This window comes from Rhinoraja longicauda, chromosome 29, assembly GCF_053455715.1.
Source record: "Rhinoraja longicauda isolate Sanriku21f chromosome 29, sRhiLon1.1, whole genome shotgun sequence".
NCBI lineage: Eukaryota > Metazoa > Chordata > Chondrichthyes > Rajiformes > Arhynchobatidae > Rhinoraja > Rhinoraja longicauda.
The window spans coordinates 4,679,850-4,705,602 of record NC_135981.1 but is presented as its reverse complement, the minus strand read 5'-3'; the positions used below and the strand labels follow the sequence as shown (position 1 = coordinate 4,705,602).

Sequence of the window (25,753 nt, the reverse complement as noted above, 5' to 3'; positions counted from 1 at the left end):
GTGGCACTGTAAGGCAGCGACTCCACCATTGCGCCGGTCTTAAGAGTTTGGGATAAACAGTAAATGCTGGCTTTTCTAGCGATGCCCACACTCCATGAGTGGGGATTTATAAAATGAACAGGACCAGCAGCACATGAAAGGACAGATTCCAGCATGTGAATTCATGGCAGGATTCGCTGTTAAAAAGAGTAATGGTTAAGTAAATTGGAAGTGTGCATAAAACAGATGTGATTATCATGTATATTTGTTATTTTCAGTTCGTCATTCTGGTTGTGGACAGCACCGACAGAGAGCGACTCACACTTACAAAAGAGGAACTCTACAAAATGCTGGCACATGAGGTACAATTTGCTTCTTATGTGAAACCATATAAATTAACGGTGAAATGCAAGAGGAAAAATGATTTTTTTTTTACCAGTACTGCATTGTTTTCAATGTGCTGCATTGGATCATCCACTGAATCTCATTCATCCATTTGTCACCTAATGTCTAGCAAACTTGTTGTCCAGTGCAAAAATGGTTCAACTTTTTGGAACTTGCTGCCGAGCAGCATTGTTGCTGGTTCCTTGGTCTGTGCCATGCCTCATTCCCATGGCCAGCTGCCCATCGGGGTTTGCCATTAGACTGACAGACTGCAGACTGTTGGGGAAGCCAACGCCGAACCTGGCCCTGCTCATCCCCGAAGGCCTGAGGTGCCACCGGCGATGACAGACACTGGGCCGCGCGGCGGAAACCGTCGGAGGGCTGTGCGTGGCTTTGCCGAGCCCCGACAGGCAGCCGGCCGCGGAACCGGGCTTTGTATTTCCGCCCCTCCCCATCATTCCCATCAATCTCCCCCTGCAATATTCTGCGCCTCACCTACATGCTGGGCTAATTAACTGGCAAATGAAGCCAACATTGCGTGTGCCTTTGGCATATGGAGGGAATTTGGCACGATCACAGGGCGAACACGAAAGTACACAACATCGTAGGTGAGAGCTGACCTCGGCTTTTGGGTGACCTCCATTTCTTTGAGGAGACGGCAATGATAGAGATTAGAGCCGTGCATGTTGTGTACATGGATTTTATCAAAGCACTTCACAAGTTCCCTCGTGGTGAACTGATACAATAAAGTAATGCACGTGAGATCCAGCTCAACAGTGAGGCAGCAGCTCTACCTGCTCTGCACCTTGTGCTGTCTCATTAACGTAAATGGGGTTGTTTGTTAATCACGTTCAAGGGGTTTGAATGCTGAGACTGGATACGATAGGGCGGCAGGGTAGAGTTTCTGCCTTACAGCGCTTGCAGTGCCAGGGACACGGGTTCGATCCTGACTACGGGGTGCTGTCGGTACAGAGTTTGTGCGTTCTCACCATGACCAGGTGGGTTTTCTCCGAGATCTTCGGTTTCCTGCCACACTCCAAAGACGTGCAGGTTTGTAGGTTAATTGGCTTGGGTTTGTATACTCTGTATAAGTGTAAATAGTCCCTAGTGCGTGTAAGATAGTGTTAATGTACGGGGATCGCTGGTCAGCGCGGACTCGGAGGGCCGGTTTCCGCGCTGTATCTCTAAACTAAGCTAAATCCAACAACCTGATCTGCTTTTCCCTATTTTCCAGTGTTGGTGATGGAATGCTCCTCTCTACGGTATTACTGTTATTCAAGGCTTATAACACTATCTTGTTCTCCCTGGCAGGACCTCAGGAAGGCAGCTGTGCTGGTGTTTGCCAATAAGCAGGACATGATGAACTCTATGTCGGCAGCTGAAATCTCCAAGTTTCTAACATTAACGTCCATTAAAGATCATCCATGGCATATACAGGCGTGTTGTGCACTCACAGGAGAAGGGTTAGTATTGCAAGTGCTGGTGCTTGCCCCGAGGAAGAATGGTTTATTTTTCATTTCAATGTGACTGGCTGTACAATAAAAGTGTTTGAAATCCATAAAATTAGCTTTAATATCTGAACTAGTTCGGGTATGATCCTGAAATAGCGCTACCTATCATTGAAGCATTTAGTCTCTTTGTACTAGTCAGATTATGCTCGAATCAGATTTTAAAAAGTTTGTTTAAAAGTGCCTTGTAGATTAAAGTTTAACTTCTCCAACCACTCGTTTTTACAACAAAGCAGGAAGTGCATTAAACTGTCAATTGTTGAGACGTGCTGGGTTGCAGAGTAAATGGTATTGGCAAATAATGGTTTTCAATGACTCCAGCATCAATAAGAGATGCTTTGAAAGCAGTCTGGTATATTCATATGGGACTGGTGTCTCCTTTCATCTGGATAACGTTTCGAGAGTGCACTTGAATCTGCCCCCCCAACCCCGGAAGCCCACAAATTGTGCCGCCGAGGCTGGGTGAGGTGACTGATTTCAACCTCGTCGGGACTTCCGTGCCGATCGGCGGGCTGAATTTGCCACCTACGGCCAGGGCTCTGGGACTCCAGCCTGTCTGGAACCGGCAGATCCATTCCCATCGCGGACTTCTGAGGCCGACTTTGCAGACAGGTTATTGTGGCCCCCAAAGGAAGTTGCCTCTGGTCCTGCAAAATGGATAGTATGGCACAGCACTGGGGCCATGGGTGCTGTGAAATCGGCGGTGGGCCTGGACACGATTCTGATGCTGTGAGGATTTACCTGCCAAATGTGTACAATGAACCTAGTATGGTGCAACACTGGAACAGGCCTTTCATGTTTGTGCCAAGCACGATCTCAAATTAAACTCCTCTCCTCTGGCTGTATGTGATCCAGATCCCTTCATTCCATGCACGTCCATGTGCCTATCTAAAAATCTCATGTGTACCACTATGTTATCTACGTCCACCACCCCTGGCAGTGCAATCCAGGCATCCACCCTGGTAAAAAACAACCTTGCGCTGCTCATCTTTCATCTTTGCCCTCGCACATTAAAGAAAGCAGTGCCCTCTAATCTTTGACATTTCCACCCTGGAAATTAGGTTCTGACTGACTGTTGGGCTTCATAACTTTTTTAATATATTTATCGGGTCTCCCCTCATCCTCCGATGATCCAGGTGGCCCAACCTCTTATTAATGCCCTCGAGTTGAGGCAGCATTCTGATGGACCTCTTCAGCACCTTCTCCAAAGCCTCCATGTCCTCCTTGGCATGGGGCGACCAGAACAGTGCACAATTCTCCAAATATGGTCCAATCAAAGTTTATTATAAAGTTGCAACATGACTTCCTGACTAGTGTAGTCAATGCCCCGATCAATAAAGGCAAGCTGCTTTTACCACTATCGACTTGTATAGCCACTTTCAGGGAGAATTGGACCCAGAGCCCAAGATTCCTGTGCATATCAATGCCATTAACTGTATACTTTAGGTTGTAAAAAAAAAAAGGGGCAGGCAATAAATTGCCTTCCACCCAAATAGATTTTTATCTTCAGTTATTATTGCTTATGGAATATCAATGCAATAGTGGGCTTCAGTTTAATATTCGTCTTTGGGATCTGAGCAATGTGGCACGGTTGAATGGCCACCCCTATTTGCTCTTGATGGTGTAAGAAAATAACTGCAGATGCTGGTACAAGTCGAAGGTATTTATTTCACAAAATGCTGGAGTAACTCAGCAGGTCAGGCAGCATCTCAGGAGAGAAGGAATGGGTGACGTTTTGGGTCGAGACCCTTCTTCAGACTGATGGTGGTGAGCCACTTTCTTGATCTGCTGCAGTCCCTTTGGTGAAGGCACTCTGCTCTGGGCAGTTATTTAGACCCAGTAACAAAGAATATCGGGGAATATATTTGAGTCGGGTCTTATTTATCCTTGCCTGAATTAAGATGATTCTGCACTAGCACGAGTTATGATCTAGAAGTGTTTGATGTGTAGGGAAAAAAAACATCAGATGCTGGTTTAAATCGAAGGTAGACACAAAATCCTGCGGGTCAGGCAGCATCTCGGGAGAGAAGGAATGGGTGATGTTTCGGGTCGAGACCCTCCTTCAGACTGATGTCAGGGGAGGGGGCGGGCCCCTGCTGACCCACTGAGTTACTCCAGCATTTTGTCTACCTTAGTGTTTGACGTTCATCCCACCAGAGTGCCTGCCAATAAATCAGATCTCACGCATACACAAAACACGTGACATCCTTGGACTTCATTTGCCACCCATGATTTCCTGTTCCATTTTATAAGTGTCATTATAATTCTAATTAAGGTTGTCAATGTTGAAGAGGAAAAGGTTCAGTAAGGAATTCGGGGGGGGAACCCATGTACCTGTGAATGTGGGACAGTGGGAGAATAGATCTGCAATGTTTGAGTGAGATTGGTAAGTACATGAGGGAGATAGGAACAAGCTACAGTGATACGGTTTGTAAAATGTTGGAGGAAGTCGACAGGTCAGGCAGTGTCTGGACGGAGTGGATAGGTGACATTTTGAGTCGGGCGCTTCTTCAAACTGACCCATTCTCTTCACAGATATGCTGCCTGGTCCACCGAGTTCCTCCAGGCACTTTGTGTTTTGCTCATGATTCCAGCATCTGCAGTTTCTTCGTCTATGTCTGCCCACAGACTGCTGTGGAAGGCAAGTCAGCAGATATTTTGAAGGTGGAGATTGACAGATTCTTGATTAGTACGGGTGTCGAGGGTTATGGGGAGAAGGCAGGAGAATGGGGGTTGAGAGGAGAAAGATAGATCAGCCATGATTGATGGTGGCGCAGACTTGATGGGCTGCATGGCCTAATTCTGCTTCTGTGACTTAAGCTCTGATCTGATTCTGTGACTCTGATCGGGTCCGATTATTATTCATGCACTGGATGTGGACATTGCTGAAGAGGTTGGCGTTCAGCCAGATCTGATTAAGGGTCAATCACATTGGGTTTTGTGAGTTGGCTGCAGGTCAGACCAGGTAGTTTTCCTTCCTTGGGGGCATTAGTGAACCAAGTGGGTTTTGATGATGATGATATTTTGAAGGGTGCCATTATAGACAAGCATCTTAATTCTGGACTTGTTGAATTATTTAAATTCCCTAGTTGCCATGCTGTGGTATTTGAACTCCACTGGATTTGGCCAGCATGGTCCAGAAATCTGGCTGTTTTTTTAAGCTTAGCCTAGCGATACAAAATAGAAACAGGCGTTTCAGCCCACCGAGTCCACGCTGACCAGCGATCCCTGTACACTAGTTCTGTCCTACACACTAGGGACAAATTATAGAAGCCAATGAATCTACAAACTTGCACGTCTTTCCACCAAGATGCAGTACAGAATGCCACGGGAGATTCTTTTTCCCTGTGACTATCAAACTAAACTGCTCCCCTTCTGTCGTGGGGTAGATTGCCCCCCCCCCCCAATCCCAATCCTTTGCACGCGTCACTTTAATTTCATGTATCTTGTGTTTTATGACGGTTGGCAGACCAATTTCCATCCTGGGATAAATAAAGTTCTATCATTATCATCTTTGAAATGTGGGAGGAAACCTGGGCACCTGGAGAAAACCCACTCAGTAATGGGGAGAACGTACAAACTCTGTGCAGACACGTAGTCAGGATGGGGCATCGGTGTCTGGCACTAAGACAGCAACTCTGCCGTGCCACTGTGCTGTCCACTGACTTACCATCATATTGCCACGGCCAGACTGCAGTTTTTGAGCTTGTGCCAGTGGGGTATAAACTGGCATTGGTCAGTTGGGCTAAATGTTTTGAGCAGAGTTTACAAAACCTGGGCTGGTGGGGCCAGAGGAATTGTGTATATCGTGAAGAAAATTACAACTCTAACTCTTAATTGTACTCCAGACCTGTCGGCTTTTACACAAGGTTTGAATCTAGTGTGGTATATTTATTCTTTTATTTCTTGCACTTTCAGGTTGGGCCAAGGGTTGGAATGGATGACAATGAAAACATCAGCAAAATAGTTATTTGCAAGCCAAAAAAGAGCTTTGGAAAGAATTGAGTCGCCATTAACCAGGTGCATTGGCTCCATGCCTTGTTCTTAGAAGACAGATCTTAAACCACTGGAAGGGTGGCCTGAGGCTGGGCACTTGAATCATGACGCACAGAGAATCCTTTCTAATCGAAGCAGTTGGCCCCAGAACTGAAGGACAACCAACCCTGGTGGACCAAAATCGCTGGAAAGAAAGGCCTTGTGCGAATGTGCTGGATTTTAAGATGCAGAACAAACTAATTGACTGAATTCTCCTGGAAACCCAACACTAAACCGTGGAAGCGTGCAGGCTGGGGTCAGGAAAGTGAAAGGATAAAGTTGCTTGCAGTGTGCCGTGCTCTGAAATTTCCAGGGTAACTTTTGAGTACTCGAGAAATGTGTATGCTGGGCTGGCTTGGTGTTTGTACTCGCAGCTGAAGTGGGGAGACGTGGACCTGTGTGTGGACTTTGGGGTATTCATTTAATTCCCAACCTGACTGCCAAGAGTAATGAATTCTTTTGAACCTCAGGAACAATTTAGCTTCTCGTTTAACGTCTCCGGTTTTATTCTAACGAGTGGCATATCATAAGATCACTGATCAGTGGGGCTTGAATAAATAGTCAGAGCTATGAAGCTTTGATATATCCATATTCTTTTCCACTTCAAAACTAATGCCAGTAGATTTGACAAAACGGACTCGGTGTTCAGCATATTACGTTCACATTTTAAAAAAATCTTGTACTAAAGAAACCTGAAAGTTAAAATAGAATGAATTGCTGCACTCTTTAGTGGCTTATTGAGGATGAAAACTCTTGGGGCAGACTATACCAGGCACATACCTTTCAACAGTTGGAGTTGTACTTCAACTAGTCCATCTTGCAGTTACCCAGATAGTTCATACTGAGCTCTGTTTCTCCCATTCATTCAATAATTGATCAGCCATGATCATATTGAATGGTGGTGCAGGCTCAAAGGGCCGAATGGCCTACTCCTGCACCTATTAAAACATCACCCCAGCAGAACCAGTTAACATTAGTGGCGATTAAATCCTACCTTTATGCCACCCTGTCTAATGGATTGGGCTGTTGAGGTTTTGTGCAAGGATTTCCACGTTGCGTTTTCTAACAAGCCCATGCATGGGAATTACGCAGTTGAGGACAACCATGGGACCCATTAGCCGGAGAAACTAGAACAAACTTGCTGAGAGGATCAGCTGCAATCTGAATTTGTTTCCTAATTAAATCATTAATAGCCAGAAATCCATTTGATTAACAGCAATGTCGCACCGTGTGTTTGTCCTCCCATTAACAGTATCCAACAGAGACGGGTGGAAATATGAAACTATTTTGGTATAGGTGTGACACCAAATGCCAGGTTCCTGGGGGAGAGATTGGTGACTGCTCCCCTTCCAGACAGAATCTCTACCCAACGTACTAATCCCCTTTGGGGATGTTAGTGGGCTGACTTCTCATTTCAAGCACCAAAGTCGGGGATCAATCCTAGTCCTCCTGGCCTCTTTTGAATCAGTGCCATGTGAAGTCAACAGTGGAAAACTACAATGTGGTGATTTTTTTTTCCCAAACAATATACTAATTTATAGGCAAAAAAGTCGGGGGAGAGCTTGAAGCACTGGTTAGAATATGGAACTGATCGAACTAAATTTGATTTAGGTAGGGGTTTGGGTTTCACTCGAGTAGGCATTTTAATTTGTTCACGCTGTAAATAGAGTTGGACATTTTGTGCCCTCCAGTTGTAACGGTGAAGTGATATTCTTACAAGTCCAACAAAGATGTCCAGTGATCAAGTACCTGAGTGATAGAATCGATATGTGTGCCTTTCTTTGCAGAATTGGACACCACTCCTAATTCTAGTTTTTTTGTGTTTCATTCACATCTCCACCAAACTGACCTTAGTTTTGGCCCTGGCTGGTCCTTTCTCTTGTGAGTTTGTGCATCTGCTTGAAGGGTCAACTAAGAAGACTTCCCAAGCTTTCAATATTTATGCTCCAAGCCTGATATTTGTGTGTCCAATGTCACTGTAGTTCTGGTCCACTGCAAAGGTGGAAAAATAGCTTTGCCCAAATGTAACCATGCTGCCTTTTTTCACCCTTGCATGAGAATTTATCCTCATGGAATGTTTAAACCATTATTCCTCCTCTCTTCCTAGCCCTTCTCCTCCCCCCCCCCCCCCCCCCCCCCCCGTGGTGTAGGATGGAGTCACAAATTGAGAGGTGACAAGACCAACAGGGTAGTTGAACGGTGGTATGCTTGGAGCTTGCAAACTTGCCCATAAATTTGCAAACAATTAGATGATGTTTCTTAACAGTGGTGCTTCAAAAGTGTTGTACTTGGCGTTTAAATCTCTCTAGGTGGGTCCATCTAAATCGCAGCAGGTTGGCGATGAGTTGAATGTTGTAAGTTGCTGGGTTCCTGAGTTTGAAACTGTCAAAGATCTGAGACACATTTCTGGTGGTGGTAAATAGAAAACCTTGCTATAAATGGTGAGTTGCTTACAATGTCTAGACTTGGATGGAAGGTCAAAATGGGACTAATGTCAGGATTTGGAGCAAAACGTGACATTTTTCAGTTGCAACTAGTTTTAACTGCAATTGAATCTCTGTAGCTTGCATCTGTGGCACCTGTTCTGAGATTTGTGTGAATGTCATTGAAACTACTTCAGCCACAATGTAACTGAGATAGATTCAAGAAGCCATCTCTCTCCTTTAGTCAAATACATTGATCCGCACATCGAGATAATCGATTCTACCTCTAATCTCGTTTTACATCCATCTGAATTATTAATTTAAATATTACTGTTGCCTTTCTAAACACACTTGCCACTGATTTAAAGGATTTAGTGGTGACAGGATTTCTGCATTGATCATCTTCAATGATTTAATGGGGCATGGCACCTCTGAGTGAACACAGTTCCAAAGTCCCACTCTCTCTCATCTCTGGCCAAAATTCAGCAGCCAAGGTCAAGCTTCTGCTCTGGGCTCTTTCACATTTTTATTCATTGCCAAGATTCCACCTTTTTAAATGAAGTGAAGCAGCTGGAATTTGTCATTGGCAGCAAAGATAGGATTGGTGTGCGTTTTGCGTCTTGTGCCCAAGTTGCCTGTTAACATGGGGCTTTAACCGTGCCTGAGAATTGGTCTCTGTAAAGAACGGGGACATGAAAATGAAGAGAGGAAAAGGACGTTGAACTCTTGCCAAGATTGGGCTGGGAAAACGAGGCTCCATACAAATTTTTCTTTTTGTCCGATTCATTTAAGAATTTGACTTATCCCTGCTGAAAATAATCAGTAGGTTTAGTTTTGTTACACCCTTCCGATGATTATTTCGGCCATTATGAAGTTGTATGGTCACAGTTCCTGTGTGTGCTTTGCACCTTCTATAAGCAATGCGTGGACGCTGTTTCCAGGTACGGCTATACAAGAGAGATGATATACCGTGGTGGTGAAGTGCCTCTTGGTGGTTTTTCTCAGGGTTTGTTAGACCTGAGAAAAAGTTCTATCCAGTTGGTTTTGGGGAAGAGTATAGTTTATGACCATTAGGTGGAAATGCAGTTGCACCCGAGTTTGTGGCAAGACCAACCGGAGTCATTTTTTCTGGCTCTCCAGGAAAGTCTAAACATCATTCACACACACATTGTGGGAGTGCAGCAAAGTATTGAACTTGCTCGTCATTAGTAGTTGACTCGTTGCAGAGTCGCATTTCCACCCATCCCTGCTTCAGTCCTAATGTATAGTCAGTCCCATTAAACAGTATCCAGGCATGCAAGACCTGTATGTATCATTGTCTCTCTCCAGGGTGGCTACATGCATGGAGATGGCAGATTCTTACAAGAAGGACTCCTTTGCTGGTCACAGGCCCTTCAGTCAGGGTTGGAGGCTTGTACCAGGTGCACTTTGCTTTAGATGGTCGTGTTTAGTTTGGAAGCTCCTGCATTTTGCAATATTACTGGGGAATCTAGGAATAAATGCAACTGTGACCACTGAAGTGAAGTCTCTCCAAATAAGTGTGGACTCTTCCAAGCTTCATTGAGCAAAGGTTCTGCATATTGTCAGAATTTCTGCTTGTCCTACCCCCGACCCGCACCAGTACATTTGCTACGTTTAAAAAATATATTTTAAGAGCAATCGATTGATTTTTTTTTTCAATCTTGGTTTTCTGTTAATGCTGCAGCATCAGGAGTTGAAACTGGAAATCTGGGTGGAGTTTATACAGCCTCTTGTTCATCTGGCATGGGTAGCTCAAAATTGTGTGAGCATTTCCCCCAAATGTGTTCCTGCTGAAAAACAGCTTTGATTTTCCTCTCTGTCCGGATCTCGGGATGTATTTGATGCTGTCGGGGCTAGGTGCATCATCTTTAGCCGTGTTTCACATTGTTGTTCGGCTCCTGTGAGAGTAGATGGGTAGCAAGTTTTAGAATGAGGTGTTGCTAGAAACCCCCCCAGTGTTTCATGCTTGTTACTATTATTCCTTGAAATTCAAGGGGCAGGAGGGAATGGGGCACTGGCTACAATGAGCATGCTAAATTTGATCAATTTGCAAATGGTTGTCCAGCCAAATCACTCTTGATCCTATTCAATGAAAAACACTGAGCAGTATTTGTGGAGAAATGGTTACAATTTAATTTTGGTCTTTCACTGTCTTTGGTTTGTGTTTCGTTACGTTCTTCAGAAGGGCGAATCTGCAGGCATATTTAGACTGGTTATCCGGCGATTCCTAGCGTAAACCAGGGTAAACTCTTTTCAGACTTTTAAACCATTTAAAATGTAGGTAGAGCAAATGTAGGTAGAGGGGCATTCAGCCTTTTAGTGAGACTTCTATAAGCTAACAGAGCGCGCTCGTTTTAAATTACTACTTTCACAGTGGGTGTGACAAGCGGACATCCTTGCAAAAAAAAGAAGGGAAATCATGGTTCTTATGGACTTTTAATCTGCCTTAGCAATTTTATCCACTTTAGGAGGATGTATATTCTTTTTGAAGTGTAAATTGTAATGAAATGCTGTTGGAACCCAGTAATTTTCATGGGATTACCTGGTGCTGAAGATGAAGCCAACCCATCACGGAGTTGTGTTGTGATTTTATTCATCCGAGACTGCTGGAATGGTGCAATACATTCAGGGACCTCTCTAATCAGCACATCTCTCTGAATCAAATCATTGTCAAGAATACAGTTGTCTCTATGGGACAGTGGTTCAAACTAAGCTCTTTTTAGATTTTTAAGTATAGATGAAGTTTTAAGATGTTTGAGAGCCTTTAGGTCAAATCGACCCACGGGATTTCTTGGAAACGCTCTACCTCCACCAACTGAACTTAATCTCGATGGACACTGTACTGTCTGTGTATTTGTGATCATGTATTTCCCTTCCTGGTTCCTGAGACCGTTTTTGTAATCACACTTTTGTCTTTGGGTAGCCGGAGACCGCCGATCATGTGGCTTTATTTGCTGCCTCTGGTGGGCACTCGGATGTCAGCTTCATCAATTTTCTTTTGTTTAAAAAAAATAAAAAATCTATTTAAGTATTAATATTTAACAGGGGACTCTCAGAAGTGAGAAGAGAGCCAGTATTGAAAAGGTCATGTAACTGACAACATTGTTGCACTCTGTTCAAACTGTACATTGAAAATACATTCAAAACATTTTTCATTCCAAGGACATGTTTTACAGCATGTGTTTTAAATAAACTTTTTGATTTTTTTTAATCAATGTTTTGGTTTGTGTCTGAGTGGATAATTATTTTTTTTCACAAAGCAAAATTTTACGGTATAATAAATGATTCTGATATTTTGTTGTCAAATGTACCTAGCTACAGTGAAATGCTTTGTTTTGCTCACAACCCAGTAAAATCAAGTAGTTCACAAGTAATGGGAGCAGAATTCAGCCCCTCAAGTCTACTCCACCATTCAATCATGGCTGATCTATCTCTCCCTCCTAACCCCATTCTCCTGCCCTCTCTCCATAACCCCTGACACCTGGATTAATCAAGAATCTATCTGCCTTAAATATCCATTGACAGCCTTCTGTGGCAATGAATAGTAGACCTCACCAAGCTTGCGTGTCTCCACATTTTGGTGCCGACAAAGTTACAAAAATTCACTGAATAGTCTTATCTACTGCCAGCCGGCACACATGGTGGCACCCCCATCCTCTTGCCTGTGTTCACCTATTACTCATTACTCCTTTCTCCCCACTTGCCCCACTGCTCTTCCCAGCCACCCCCCAACAATCGGTCTGAAGAAGGGTCCTGACCGGAAATGTCACCTATCCATGTTCTCCAGAGATGGTGCCTAACCCGCTGAGTTACTCCAGCACTTTGTGTCCTTCCATGCAAACTTCACTCACTGTTTCATCTCAAGTGAGGTTAGTCATCCTAAAATGTTTATACATGCAGCAGCAGTTCAGGCAATAAATGGTGAACTCTGCTGTTGGGAAAAATGCACCAGGAGCAATGGGAATTGACAATACTGTACAGAATTTTATTACATTCATCAACAGTGTAGATGTGACCAGTCATTACAACAAATCATTTGAACTGTTCTACTTATTAGGATTATATTACATCGGGTATTTACAACATTGAAATATATACAACTGTGGCAGTCAGTGTTCTTTGATCAGGGCAAGGATGGGTTTAGGCATTGCCAGCTGTTGGTGTGTCCCCAGTGGTCAAACTCTTTCCTGTAAGGAAACATAATTTAAGTTGATGATTCGACAAGTCTAAAGGGCCTGTCCTACTTTAGGCGATTTTAAGGCGACTGTCAAAGTCATAGCAGATCGCCAATCTTTTCTTTTACCCGACGACAATGACCACGACAATGCTGAGTCAGGTCGAGATTACAGCGACTTCGGAAACATCGCGAAATTCCCACCCTGTCAATGCTTCTCCGGCGTCCTAATTTTCGCTGAAATCACTGACAAGTCGGTAAGTACTTGAGAGTTTTGAACTATAACATCTTGTATGAGTTACTTAAAAACCAAGCATCACTGTAACAAGGAATAAACCGGATTTACTTCCTGTTTACTAATAGCTGTATTAAAAAAAAAAAATAATTTTTAAGTGGTTAAGTGGATTTTTGTGAAAAGTCTGTGGGTATTCTTTGAAAATGTACAGGAGATGCATATCTGGTTTCTGGGTTGCAGATCTGGGTTGGGAGTCTACTTTAAATGTAATGGCTGATGGCCATAAACATTGTGAAATTCCCATGTTTACCTGAGCGTCAAACTGTCGCCTCCAATCTACCTGTCAAATGTCCTGACGGTAAATAAATTCGTTAAACGCAAGCATTTTATGGTATTTTGAAATGACATTACTTATTTTAATATAACGTGCTTCTAAATGTATCTAAGAGATCCTAGGAAACCTGGGGACAGCATGCGACAGCGCCCGCAATAAGCAACGATACCTGGCGACAAGCCAGCTGTCGCCGAGAAATTTCACTCCGGATAATTTCTCAGCGACGCGCTGAGATCCACTATGATTCTTGGAAGACTCCTCACGATCATGCCCGCGGCACCCCGGCAAACTCGGCGACAGCCTAGTCGCCGGCAGTCGCCTTAAAATCCCCTAAAGTGGGACAGGCCCTTAAGGAAGACACCTCTTACACAATGCTGCACATTTGAAGCACGAAGATATCTTAAGTCGTTAAACCAATATAATCTTGTGTGCACCAAGTTAGGACATAATTCAGCTGTACAAGATATTGGTGAAACCACACTCGGAGTACTGTGTGCAATTCTGGGTGCAGTATTTAGATTTAGAGATACGGCGCAGAAACAGGCCCTTCGGCCCACCGGGTCCGCGCCGCCCAGCGATCCCCACACACTGACACTATCCTACACCCACTAGGGACAATTTTTATATTTGCCCAGATAATTAACCTACAAACCTGCACGTCTTTGGAGTGTGGGAGGAAACCGAAGATCTCGGAGAAAACCCACGCAGGTCACGGGAGAATGTACAAACTCCGTACAGACGGCGCCCATAGTCAGGATCGAACCTGAGACTCCGGCGCTGCATTCGCTGTAAGGCAGCAACTCTACCGCTGCACCACTGTGCCGCCCTGTAAGTTCTGTAAGTCCAGCTACAGAAACCTTTGGCCCAACATGCCCAGGCCAACCAACATGTCCCATCTACACTACCCCACCTGCCTGTCTAATCCCATCTGTATACCTGTCTAAACGTTTCTTAAACATTGTGACTTTTTTGCTATTTAGCCTTATAACTGGTGTAATTGATCGAAGGATAGGTAAGATCAGAAGTGATGGGAGCAAAATTAGGCCATCAAATCTGCTCTGCCATTCAATCATGGCTGATCTATCTCTCCCTCCCAACTCCATTCTCCTGCCTTCTACCCATAACCCCTGACACCTGTACTAATCAGGAATCTATACCATAAAAGTATCCATTGACTTGGCCTCCACAGCCTTGTGTGGCAACGAGTTGCACAGATTCACCACTAATGAGTGTAAAGGCACTCTCCCCTAATATATGATTTCCAGAAATTGGCTTAATGTTTTTCTGCATTTATTGGAAAGAAGGCCGTGGAACGGAGTGAATGTGCAATGCATCATTCTCAGCATACCGATTAAACAACTAGTTACCAAATCTATCGTACTTTTGTATGATATGATGGTTTTGATAATAAGGTTGGGGGGAAAAATATAGAGTGGGAATAATTTTGTGAGAAACCAAAATACTGGGCTTGTGTGGACATGTAAAAGGAAAAGCATTTAAAGTTACCCTGAATCACTTACTAGACTGGAGAACTAGCACTGGGAAATGGAAGACAAATTAACGTTACAATTTGAATTTATGGGTGAAGACATGGGAAACCAGGTCTGAAGTGAATGAGGACTATTAGTTTAGTTTAGAGATTCAGCACAGAAACAGGCCTTTCGGCCCACTGAGTCCGTGCCTACCAGCGATCCGCGTACACTACACACTAACACAATCCTTCTTTGCAGGCTAGGGACAATTTGCCAGGCCAATTAACCTACAAACCTGTACATCTTGAGTGTGGGAGAAAACCAGAGCTCCCGGAGAAAACCCACGCAGGTTACAGGGAGAACGTGCAGTTAACATCCACAGTCAGGATTGAACCCAGGTCTTTGGTGCTGTAAGGCAGAGGCTCTACCTGCTGCGCCACTGTGCCGCCCACAACTTAGCGGGTCAGTCTGAAGAAGGATCTTGACCGGAAACGTCACCTATTGTCTCTTAGGGCTAAGGAGAGAAAAGCCAGTAATGGGATACTGATTTTGGATGATCAGCCATGATCATATTGAATGGTGGTACTGGCTCGAAGGGCTGAATGGCCTACTCCTGCACCTATTTTCTGTGTTTCTATTCCTTTTCTACAGAGAAGCTATCTGACCTGCTGAGTTACTCTAGTTCTTTGTGTCTATCTTCAGTGCCACCCACTGTATTATAATTGATATTGGTAAAAGTTTAGAGGAAGGTGGTATGGATACACTGGTCATCATCCACTAAAATCCCATGGATCTAGAATATTTCACACAGATGTAAGGAAATGTAAGCCGACTATGTGAGAAAAGGTAGGGGTATCAAGAACTAGAGGGTAGGCACAAAGTTCTGGAGTAGCTCAGCGGGTCATGCAATATCTCTGGAATAAAGGGATAGGTGACATTTTTCAGTTGGGACCCTTTGGGCCAAAGTTAATGTCACCCCTCCTTTTTCTCCAGAGATGCTGCCTGACCCGCAGAGTTACTCCAGTACTCAGTGTCTATCTTCGGTATAAACCAGCATCTGCAGTTCCTTTCGACACAAGAAATAGAGGGCACAGATTTAAAGTGAGAGGCGAGAAGGAAAAACTTTAGACAATGGACGCAGGAGTAGGCCATTTGGCCCTTCGAGCCAGCACCACCATTCAATGTGATCATGGCTGATCATTCTCAATCAGTACCCCGTTCCTGCCTTCTCTCCATACCCCCTGACTCCGCTATCCTTAAGAGCTCTATCTAGTTCTCTCTTGAATCCATTCAGAGAATTGGCCTCCACTGCCTTCTGAGGCAGAGAATTCCACAGATTCACAACTCTCTGACTGAAAAATAGGAACCTGAGTGGAAACCTTTTCACTCCGGGTGGTAGGTATATGGGAGTGGCTGTCAGAGGGGGTAGGTGAGGCAGGTATGATAACAACATTTGGACAGGGTCGCCATCCTGCAGGACCTATACATCAGGAGGTGTAGATCGAGAGCAAGCAAGATTATGGGGGACCCCTGCCACCCCAGCAACGGACTGTTCCAGCTGCTACGGTCAGGCAAACGCCTCCGCTGTCACGCTGTGAAAACAGAGGATGAGACGGAGTTTCTTCCCACAGGCCATCAGGACTGTTAACTTTTATAACTCCAGGGACTACATTTTGCCTTCTCTGTATTCACTTTTATTTATATGCTGTAACTAATTCTTTTTTGTGCACAATCCGCAGGCATTGCCACTTTCATTTCACTGCACATCGTGTATGTGCATGTGACAAATAAACTTGACTCTGACTTGCCTAGGAAAGAAAAACGCTTAAAGGCATATGAGACTAGCTTTGTTGGGGAATTGTAGTTAGCATGGAGAAGTTGGGCCGAATGGCCAGTTTCCGTGCTGAATGACTCTATGTCCATGACCAAGCATCGGTAAAAGGAAAATACTCAAATCAACTTTTACCAAAATGGTAATAGGATATTTTGTGGAGTAAATATAGTTTGCCTAAGAGATCATGTTTGACAAAGAAGATAGACACAAAATGCTGGAGTAACTCAGCGGGTCAGGCAGCATCTCGGGAGAGAAGGAATGGGTGACGTTTCGGGTCGAGACCCTTCTTCAGACTGACCTGCCCCCCCTCCCCTGACATCAGTCTGAAGAAGGGTCTCGACCTGAAACGTCACCCATTCCTTCTTTCCTGAGATGCTGCCTGACCCGTTGAGTTACTCCAGCATTTTGTGTCTACCTTCGATTTAAACCAGCATCTGCAGGTTTTTTTCCTAAGCATCTTAGACAATAGACAATAGGTGCAGGAGGAGGCCATTCGGCCCTTCGAGCCAGCACTGCCATTCAATGTGATCATGGCTGATCATTCTCAATCAGTACTCCGTTCCGGCCTTCTCCCCATACCCCCTGACTCCGCTATCCTTAAGAGCTCTATCTAGCTCTCTCTTGAATGCATTCAGAGAATTGGCCTCCACTGCCTTCTGAGGCAGAGAGTTCCACAGATTCACAACTCTCTGACATCTTGGTTGAGTTTAGTTTAGAGATACAGCGTGGAAACGGGCCCCACAGCCCACCGAGTCCACACCGACCAGCGATCCCCGCACATTAACGCTGCCCTACACTGGAGAGAAGGAATATATCGACTTTCACACCATCACCCGTTGCACATCTTTGACAACTGTAACTTGCAGAACATGCAAGCAAATCATTGATGTGGTTTGTACTGACTTTCAGTCGACCTTTAAGTTACCGCATTCAAATGTTTACTAAATAAGGTTGCAGCATGCGTTATTTGGTCTAGTAAACTGCTGTGGATTGGTTATCAAACTGAAAACAGGGCGGCACGGTGGCGCAGCGGTAGAGTTGCTGCCTCACAGCGCCAGAGACCCGGGTTCGATCCTGTCTGTGGTGCTGTCTGTGTGGAGTTTACACGTTCTCCCTGACAAGGAGGCATCCAATCCTTGTCACCTTCTCCTCGGCTTACAATGAACCATTCTACACTTCCGTACCATTGTCTGCTTTGATCTGTTGCTTTCACGCCTTACCCCTCCATATCTCTAGACTCCTCCTCCCCGGACTCTGTCGGAAGAAGGGTCTCGACCCGAAACGCCACCCATTCCTTAAAGATACAATTACTCACAGAAGGAAAATCAAGATAGAAAGGAGAGGGTAGGATAGATCAGCAATGATCGAATGGTGGGGTAGATGATGGGCCGAATGGCCCAATTCTATTACCATGACTTATAAAATTGTGACTTATGGAATGAAAATGATTGGTACAGGTAGTGATCAGGAGATAGACACAGAGTGCTGGAGTAACTCAGCGGGTCAGGCAGCATCTGTGGATGGAAGGAATGGGTGACGTTTCGGGTTGAGACCCTTCTTCAGACTGAGATGAGGGCCGTGATCTGGAGATGCAGATTGATTTGGACTGGGGTGTGCACAAGTTTTGTTGCATCTTGTACTTACTCTCTGGTGACCCTGCTGCTGCTGCACACGAGCCCTGAGTCACAGGGGCAGAGCTGGTTGATGCTGTACGCCAGCCCGCCGTCAGGTACATAGCAATCCATTCCAAAGGTTAACTTCTTCTTGCAAATCATTTCCCCGTGATGCCTCGCGCAACACATGGAGCCAGCGCAGTCTTCGTCCAGTCGGCATCGAGCCCCTACAACAGTGAAAGCAGCAAGGGGTTAATGTGTATAGACACAAAGTGCTCAACCTGTTGGAGTAACAGGAGCAGCATCACAGTCACAGGTAGAGGGTATAGCTCAGTGGTGGAGCATTTGACTGCAGTTCGAATCCAGATGCCCCCTTCCCAACTTTCAGGGCAGGTCGAGTTGCTGCCTTACACCACCAGAGACCCTATTCCCTGTGACCGCATGGGCTTTCTCTGAGATCTTTGGTTTCCTCCCACACTAATTGGTTAATTGGCTTCTGTAAATCATCTGCAGTGAGTCCCAGTGCAGTGGAGCCCCAGTGCAGTGGAGCCCCAGTGCAGTGGAGCCCCAGTGCAGTGGAGCCCCAGTGCAGTGGAGCCCCCGTGCAGTGGGCCCCCAGTGCAGTGAGCCCCCGTGCAGTGGGCCCCCCCTGTGCAGTGCCCCCCCCGTGCAGTGGAGGCCCCCCGTGCAGTGGACCCATGTAGAGTTGCTGGGAGAGGAAGAGGTGGGGCAAGGGTTTGTGAGTGATAGGTGGACCCAGATGAGGAGGTGTGATGGCAGATGTGTTAGGTGGGGTGGGGGGATGGGTGGAGATAGTAACCAAGGCTGGAGGTGGTAGAGAGAGCAAGCAAATGTCAAGAATCGTCATATGTCCCAGATAGAACGATGAAATTCCTGGGCGTAGATATGGAATCTGTTAAGCAAGGCAGATGGGGAGTGAAACGTAGACCCAATGGAGGGGAAGAGAATGGGTAGGGGGAGGAGGAGGGGGGTGAGGATGTCCCCAGTGTGTAGGATAGTGCTAGTGTACGGGGTGGCCATTGGTCGGTGGGCCGAAGTGCCTGTTTCCGCGCTCTATCTCTAAAGTTGAAATCCTGCAAGTTTGGGACTTTTAGTTTAGTGCAGAGATACAGGTCCACCGTGTCCGCACCGACCACCAATCACCCCGCGCACTAACACTATCCCGCACACGAACACTATCCCGCACACAAGCACTATCCCGCGCACTAACACTATCCCGCGCACTAACACTATCCCGCGCACGAACACTATCCCGCACTAACACTATCCCGCGCACTAACACTATCCCGCGCACTAACACTATCCCGCGCACTAACACTATCCCGCGCACTAACACTATCCCGCGCACGAACACTATCCCGCGCACTAACACTATCCCGCGCACTAACACTATCCCGCGCACTAACACTATCCCGCGCACTAACACTATCCCGCGCACTAACACTATCCCGCGCACTAACACTATCCCGCGCACTAACACTATCCCGCGCACTAACACTATCCCGCGCACTAACACTATCCCGCGCACTAACACTATCCTACCCACACCAGGGACAATTTTCAATTTTACCGAAGCCAATTCACCTACAAACCTGTACAGTACGTCTTTGGAGTGTGGGAGGAAACTGGAGATCCTGGAGAAAACCCTCGATTGGGGGGGGGGGGGGGGGGGGGAAGAACGTACAAACTCCGTACGGACAGAACCCGTAGTGACGATGGAACCCGGGTCCCTGGCGCCATGAGGCAGCGACACTACCGCTGCGCCACCGTGATAGTTTTCTTACCTTCGTGTCTCTCGGGGATGGCGAGCTGGCACTGGCCAAACAGGCAGCTCAGACCCTGGGCGCACTGAAGGTCCTGCCGGCAGAAGTGACCTTGCTCTCTCAAAGAGACGCAGCGTCCAAAATGCTTGTCGCAAAAGAGTCCCGTGCTGCAGTCCTGGTTGAGTTTGCAGGGTGTCTGAGGGGAACGAGGCAAAGAAAAGTTGAACTAAAATATAAATATCGACATAAAGACCCAAGTCTTTTCACCTGAGCACAGGCTGTTGTCAATTCAACAAACATGGATGGATGGTTAGTTTTTAATTGTAAACTAGACCAAGTGGACCCGTTGGGCCCAAACCTCTCCTGCATTGGTGCAGCACCCTCCCCTCCACCCCCCTCCACCACTCAACCCCCCCTCCCCCCTTATCCTCCCTCCTCCCCCCTCCCTCCCTAGAAGATAGATTTAAACTTTAAAATGAGAATAACTTTAAAAATAAAACACCAATTTCAATGAAACTTCTTCCATTAGCACCAAAGGGACGACGGTGAGTAAGGTGGGCCAAAATTGTCTCGCTATCGTGTACAGTTTTGGCTGTAGTTCAGGAACAAACAAACAAACAAACGAGAGTTTTAGTATATAGATATTAACGTGTATTAATTTGCAGAATGTTCTTAACTGTTTGAAAAAATTCGTGTTAAGTGTCCCAGCTTGTTTGATAAAACGAAATAAGGCTACAGCGTTAAAGGTCACTTAATACAATGTGTCTGTGCTGTGGAACTCACGGAAAGGCGAGGCAATCGTTTATTCCAATGAACACGTACCAATCTGTGGTGGCTTGTGTATAAAATGGCCACTGACCTTCTTATCTCAGTGACAACAGATTAAAAACTACTTCAATGACTGTATGGATTTCAGGATAACATACAAGGCAGCGGTAGAGTTGCTGCCTTACAGCGAATGCAGCGCCGGAGACTCAGGTTCGATCCTGACTACGGGCGCCGTCTGTACGGAGTTTGTACGTTCTCCCCGTGACCTGCGTGGGTTTTCTCCGAGATCTTCGGTTTCCTCCCACACTCCAAAGACGTACAGGTTTGTAGGTTAATTGGCTGGGTAAATGTAAAAATTGTCCCTAGTGTGTGTAGGATAGTGTTAGTGTGCGGGGATCGCTGGGCGGCACGGACTAGGTGGGCTGAAGGGCCTGTTTCCGCGCTGTATCTCTAAATCTAAACAAAAAATCTAAAGGCTTGATAAATGAACGTGCTCGGAATTGTATGCGATGGATGGTGTGGCAGTGTGGGTTCCAGTGGGTGCCCAGTTTCATACATAGACACAAAAAGCTGGAGAAACTCAGCGGGACAGGCAGCATCTCTGGAGAGAAGGAATGGGTGACTTATCTGGTCGAGACCCTTCTTCAGACTCGACCTGAAATGCCACCCGTTCCTTCTCTCCAGAGACGCAGCCTGTCCCACTGAGTTACTCCAGCTTTTTGTGTCTCATCTTCGGTTTAAACCAGCAGCTGCAGTTCTTTCCTACACAACTGATTAGTGGCAGCTCCACTGACAAGTTCAGTCTGCAGTAAACTGGCCCATTTAGTTCAGATCATGGAGCGATACAGGTTAGGAACAGGCGCTTTGGCCCAACTTGCCCACACCGACCAACACGCCCCATCTACACCAGTCCCCACTGCCTGCGTTTGCCCCATATCCCTCAAAACCTGTCCTATCCATGTACCTGTCCAACTGTTTCTTAAACGTTGGGATAGTCCCCTGCCTCAACTGCCTCCTCCGGCAGCTCGTTCCATACACCCACCACCCTATGTGGGAAAAAGTCACCCCTCAGATTCCTATTAAATCGCTTCCCTTTCACCTGAAACCCATGTCCTTGATTCCAGTGCTCTCAACTTGCCCCAGCTGCACTAGTCCCACCTGCCTGCATTTGGCCCATATCCCTCAAAACCTGTCCTATCCATATACCTGGCTAAATGTTTCTTAAGCAATGGTGCTTGCAAAGTCTGCAACAGTAAGGTGGCTGCAACCTCCTTTAGGTGCTGCATGAGTTTACTGTTATCCCTCCCGTAAAATGAGATTGCTCTGTGTCTCTCCCCACCCCTCCCCTCCCTCCCCCCTCCCTCCCCCCCCCCCCCCCCCCCCCCCCCCTGCTCTTCCCTCTCCATCTCCGCCTCTATGCTTCATTCTTGAATCCTGGCAATAACTACTCACAAAACGTAGAAATTACACTTTGGAAAAAATTTAATTAAAAACATTTGCTCACATTTTTTCTCAGCTCCGAATAATGTTATTCTTCCAGAATCAACTGAGTTTTACATTAACTCTTGGTTAAATATTGAGGGACTTGTTCATAGGCATTCTTTCCATGCCTAAGATTTGCTTTAGATAAAAGGCAGAATTAACAAACTAATGTCCTGGATTTTTACATGGCCAGTTAGCGTAGAATTTAATGCAGAGAACTTAGGGAATAATTAACTCCTGTACTTTTAACTCTTGCGCTTTCTTTCAGATGTGTTAACGGTGCTTTGAATAATACATTGATTTATTGATTCGTATAGGAAAATAACTGCAGATGCTGGTACAAATCGAAGGTGTTACAAAAAGCTGGAGTAACTCAGCGGGTCAGGCAGCATCTCAGGAGAGAAGGAATGGGCGACGTTTCGGGTCGAGACCCTTCTTCAGACTGATGTCTGCAGCTTTTTGTGATACCTTCGATTTATTAATTCAATCATCCAATCCATCTATCGTTTAGTCAAGAAAGCAACCGGAATGGAAGTGAGGAAATAAGGAACAGCAGATGGTAGACACAGAATGCTGGAGTGACTCAGTGGATCAGGCAGCATCTCTGGAAAAAAGGAATAGGTGACATTTTGGGCCTTTTCAAAATGAGAATCCAGACCCTATTCCTTCTCTCCAGAGATGCTGCCTGACCCACTGAGTTACTCCAGCATTTTGTGTCTATCTTCGGTGTAAACCAGCATCTGCAGTTCCTTCCTACACAAGGAACTGCAGATGCTGGTTTACACAAAAGGAGACAAAGTGCTGGAGTAACTCAGCGGGGCAGGCAGCATCTCTGGAGAACATATAGAAAGTGAAGAAGGCTCTCGACTGGAAACGTCGCCTATCCATGTTCTCCAGTAACTCCCTTCTGAATCTGTTCTCCCAATCTCTGCATCATTTCTGAAGAAGGGCCCCGACCAGAAACGTCACCTATCCATGTTCTCCAGAGATGCTGCCTGACCTGCTGAGTTACTCCAGCACTCTGTGAAACGTCATCTAGCCATGTTCTCCAGAGATGCTGCCTGACCCACTGAGTTACTCCAGCACTCTGTGAAACGTCACCTAGCCATGTTCTCCAGAGATGCTGCCTGACCTGCTGAGTTACTCCAGCACTCTGTGAAACGTCACCTATCCATGTTCTCCAGAGATGCTGCCTGACCCGCTGAGTTACTCCAGCACTCTGTGTCCCTCTGGAAAACATGTTACTGGTCGGTGACCTTCTTCAGAAATGATGCAGAGATTGAGAGATCAGAATCATACGGGAGTTAGTAATGTCAGAAGCTGCAAAAATCAAAGCTAAATGATTTCCAAGCAGTGATTTTTTTTCCCTTCACGAGAGAGTAAAGAAAAAAAACGCACTCTTTGGAAACCTTTTAGCTTTGATCCGGACAACAGATTTTGTTTTAAAAAATGGCTGTAAAACACTGGAATGTTTAGAAGCAATGAAAAGCTACACAAGACAATATCTTTAAAGCGTAGGAAAGAACTGCAGATGCTGGTTTAAATCGAAGGTGGACACAAAATGCTGGAGTAACTCAGCGGGACAGGCAGCATCTCTGGAGAGAAGGAATGGGTGACGTTTCGGGTGGGTCCCTTCTTCAGACTGAAGAAGTGTCTCGACCCGAAACGTCACCCATTCCTTCACTCCAGAGATGCTGCCTGTCATAGAGTCATCGAGTGACACAGTGTGGAAACGGCCCTTCGGCTCGACTTCTGCAGTTGTACAGAGCCCTAGTGAGACTGCACCTGGAGTACTGTGTGCAGTTGTACAGGGCCCTAGTGAGACTGCACCTGGAGTACTGTGTGCAGTTGTACAGGGCCCTAGTGAGACCGCACCTGGGGTACTGTGTGCAGTTTTGGTCTCCAAATTTGAGGAAGGATATTCTTGCTATTGAGGCCATGCAGTGTAGGTTCACTAGGTTAATTCCCGGAATAGCGGGACTGTCATATGTTGAAAGACTGGAGCGACTAGGCTTGTATACACTGGAATTTAGAAGGATGAGAGGAGATCTTATTGAAACATATAAGATTATTAAGGGTTGGACACGTTAGAGGCAGGAAACATGTTCCCAATGTTGGGGGATTCCAGAACAAGGGGCCACAGTTTAAGAATAAGGGGTAGGCCATTTAGAACGGAGATGAGCAAAAACATTTTCAGTCAGAGAGTTGTAAATCTGGAATTCACTGCCTTAGAAGGCAGTGGAGGCCAATTCTCTGAATGCTTTCAAGAGGGAGCTCTTAAGGATAGCGGACTCAGGGGGTATGGGGAGAAGGCAGGAATGGGGTACTGATTGAGTATGATCTGCCATGATCACATTGAATGGCGGTGCTGACTCGAAGGGCCGAATGGCCTGCTCCTGCACCTATTGTCTATTGACTTGCCCACGCCGGTTAACAACGTCCCAGCTGCACGAGTCCCACTGAGTTACTCTATCTCCCAATATCTGCTGTGCACTCACCTCATCCTGCAGCTGGCCAGGCAGTGGCTCGGAGTTCCTCGTAGCCGAGACATCTTGGGTCCCCTTGTAGGGAAGTGACAGGATCCAAGCCCAGATGTAGCCACTTGCAGCAGGGACCAACCCCATGAAGCACAGCCAAAGAGCCGTCAACTTGAACGCCCTGCACATCGTCAACCCGAGGAGGCAGAAGGGGCAACGACACGACGATAGAAGCAAAAAAACAAAAGGCTGGACTCTAAACGCAGATCTGGCGCTGCGTTGCTTATAGGTGAAGGCCCTCGAAGGTTTCCAAGCACCCCGCACTCTGGCTTCTTAAGGCTTCCAGCCCAATCTTTGGGCCGATTAACTCGTTTGCTCGGCTAATGGGAAGGAGGGGCAATTAGCTGTCAGCAGCTTAAAATTTAATGAGATGTGCTGCCAAACTTTGACACGGAATTAACTGGGCACACAAACTGGCTCCCTGGACTGAGCTCCCAATCTATGTTTGCGGAGAGAGTGAGAGCTTAGCCCCTTGCCGTTATGCATGGCGTTTACGAACACCAGCCAGTCCCCAAGGCCCCCCACCTGGACATGCCAAGTCCCAGCCAGCACCTTTACTTGTCTGCAAAGGCACAAACGACTGTTTAACGGCTCCCTGCATTTAGCTCTTGCCAGATTTGGCAGCAAAATTCCAGCCTTCAGCCAGATCACACTGTGCGGGACTCTTGTAAACGCACTGAAGGGGGTTAGGGGGGAAAGACACAAAATGCTGGAGTAACTCAGCGGGTCAGGCGGCATCTCGGGAGAGAAGTGAATGGGTGACGTTTCAGGTCAAAGCCCAAAACGTCGCCAATTCCTTCCCTCCAGAGATGCTGCCCGACCCGCCGAGTTACTCCAACATTTTGTGTGTGTAACTTTCAGGAATTCTGATGGGAGTTACATGGGGGGGAGTTCTTCATGTGGGAGAGTGAGAGGACTTGGGTTCAGATCAATTAACAAGGAACCAGAGCAGAACCTAGAGTGTAAGAAGGAACTGCAGATGGAATACGTTGCCTCACAGCGCCGGAGACCCGGGTTCGATCCCGACTACAGGTGCCGTCTGTATCGAGTTTGCACGTTCTCCCCGTGACCGCGTGGGTTTTCCCCGGGTGCTCCGGTTTCCTCCCACATTTCAAAGACGTGCAGGCTTGCAGGTTAACTGGCCTCGGTAAAGATTGTAAATTGCCCCTA

General features: G+C 46.2%; 2 protein-coding genes across 2 annotated transcripts in view; one reads left to right on the top strand and one right to left on the bottom strand.

The window, feature by feature from the left end:
• LOC144607837 (ADP-ribosylation factor-like protein 5B) overlaps nt 1-11,506 on the top strand; it is a 35,509-nt gene extending 24,003 nt beyond the window's left edge. The window contains exons 4-6 of the mRNA XM_078424964.1: nt 258-341; nt 1,675-1,826; nt 5,790-11,506. Of these exons, the coding sequence (XP_078281090.1) occupies nt 258-341; nt 1,675-1,826; nt 5,790-5,838 (285 nt within the window). The 3' untranslated portion in view covers nt 5,839-11,506. The remainder of the gene's footprint in view (nt 1-257; nt 342-1,674; nt 1,827-5,789) is intronic.
• Nucleotides 11,507-12,427: 921 nt separating this feature from the next.
• Nucleotides 12,428-24,712, bottom strand: LOC144607540 (dickkopf-related protein 3-like). Its single transcript, XM_078424434.1, has 4 exons — nt 24,545-24,712; nt 19,818-19,992; nt 18,044-18,239; nt 12,428-12,537 (listed from the first exon to the last, which is right to left on the bottom strand). The coding sequence occupies exons 1-4, from the start codon at nt 24,710-24,712 to the stop codon at nt 12,474-12,476; spliced, it is 603 nt and encodes a 200-aa protein (XP_078280560.1). The 3' UTR covers nt 12,428-12,473.
• Nucleotides 24,713-25,753: the final 1,041 nt, after the last annotated feature.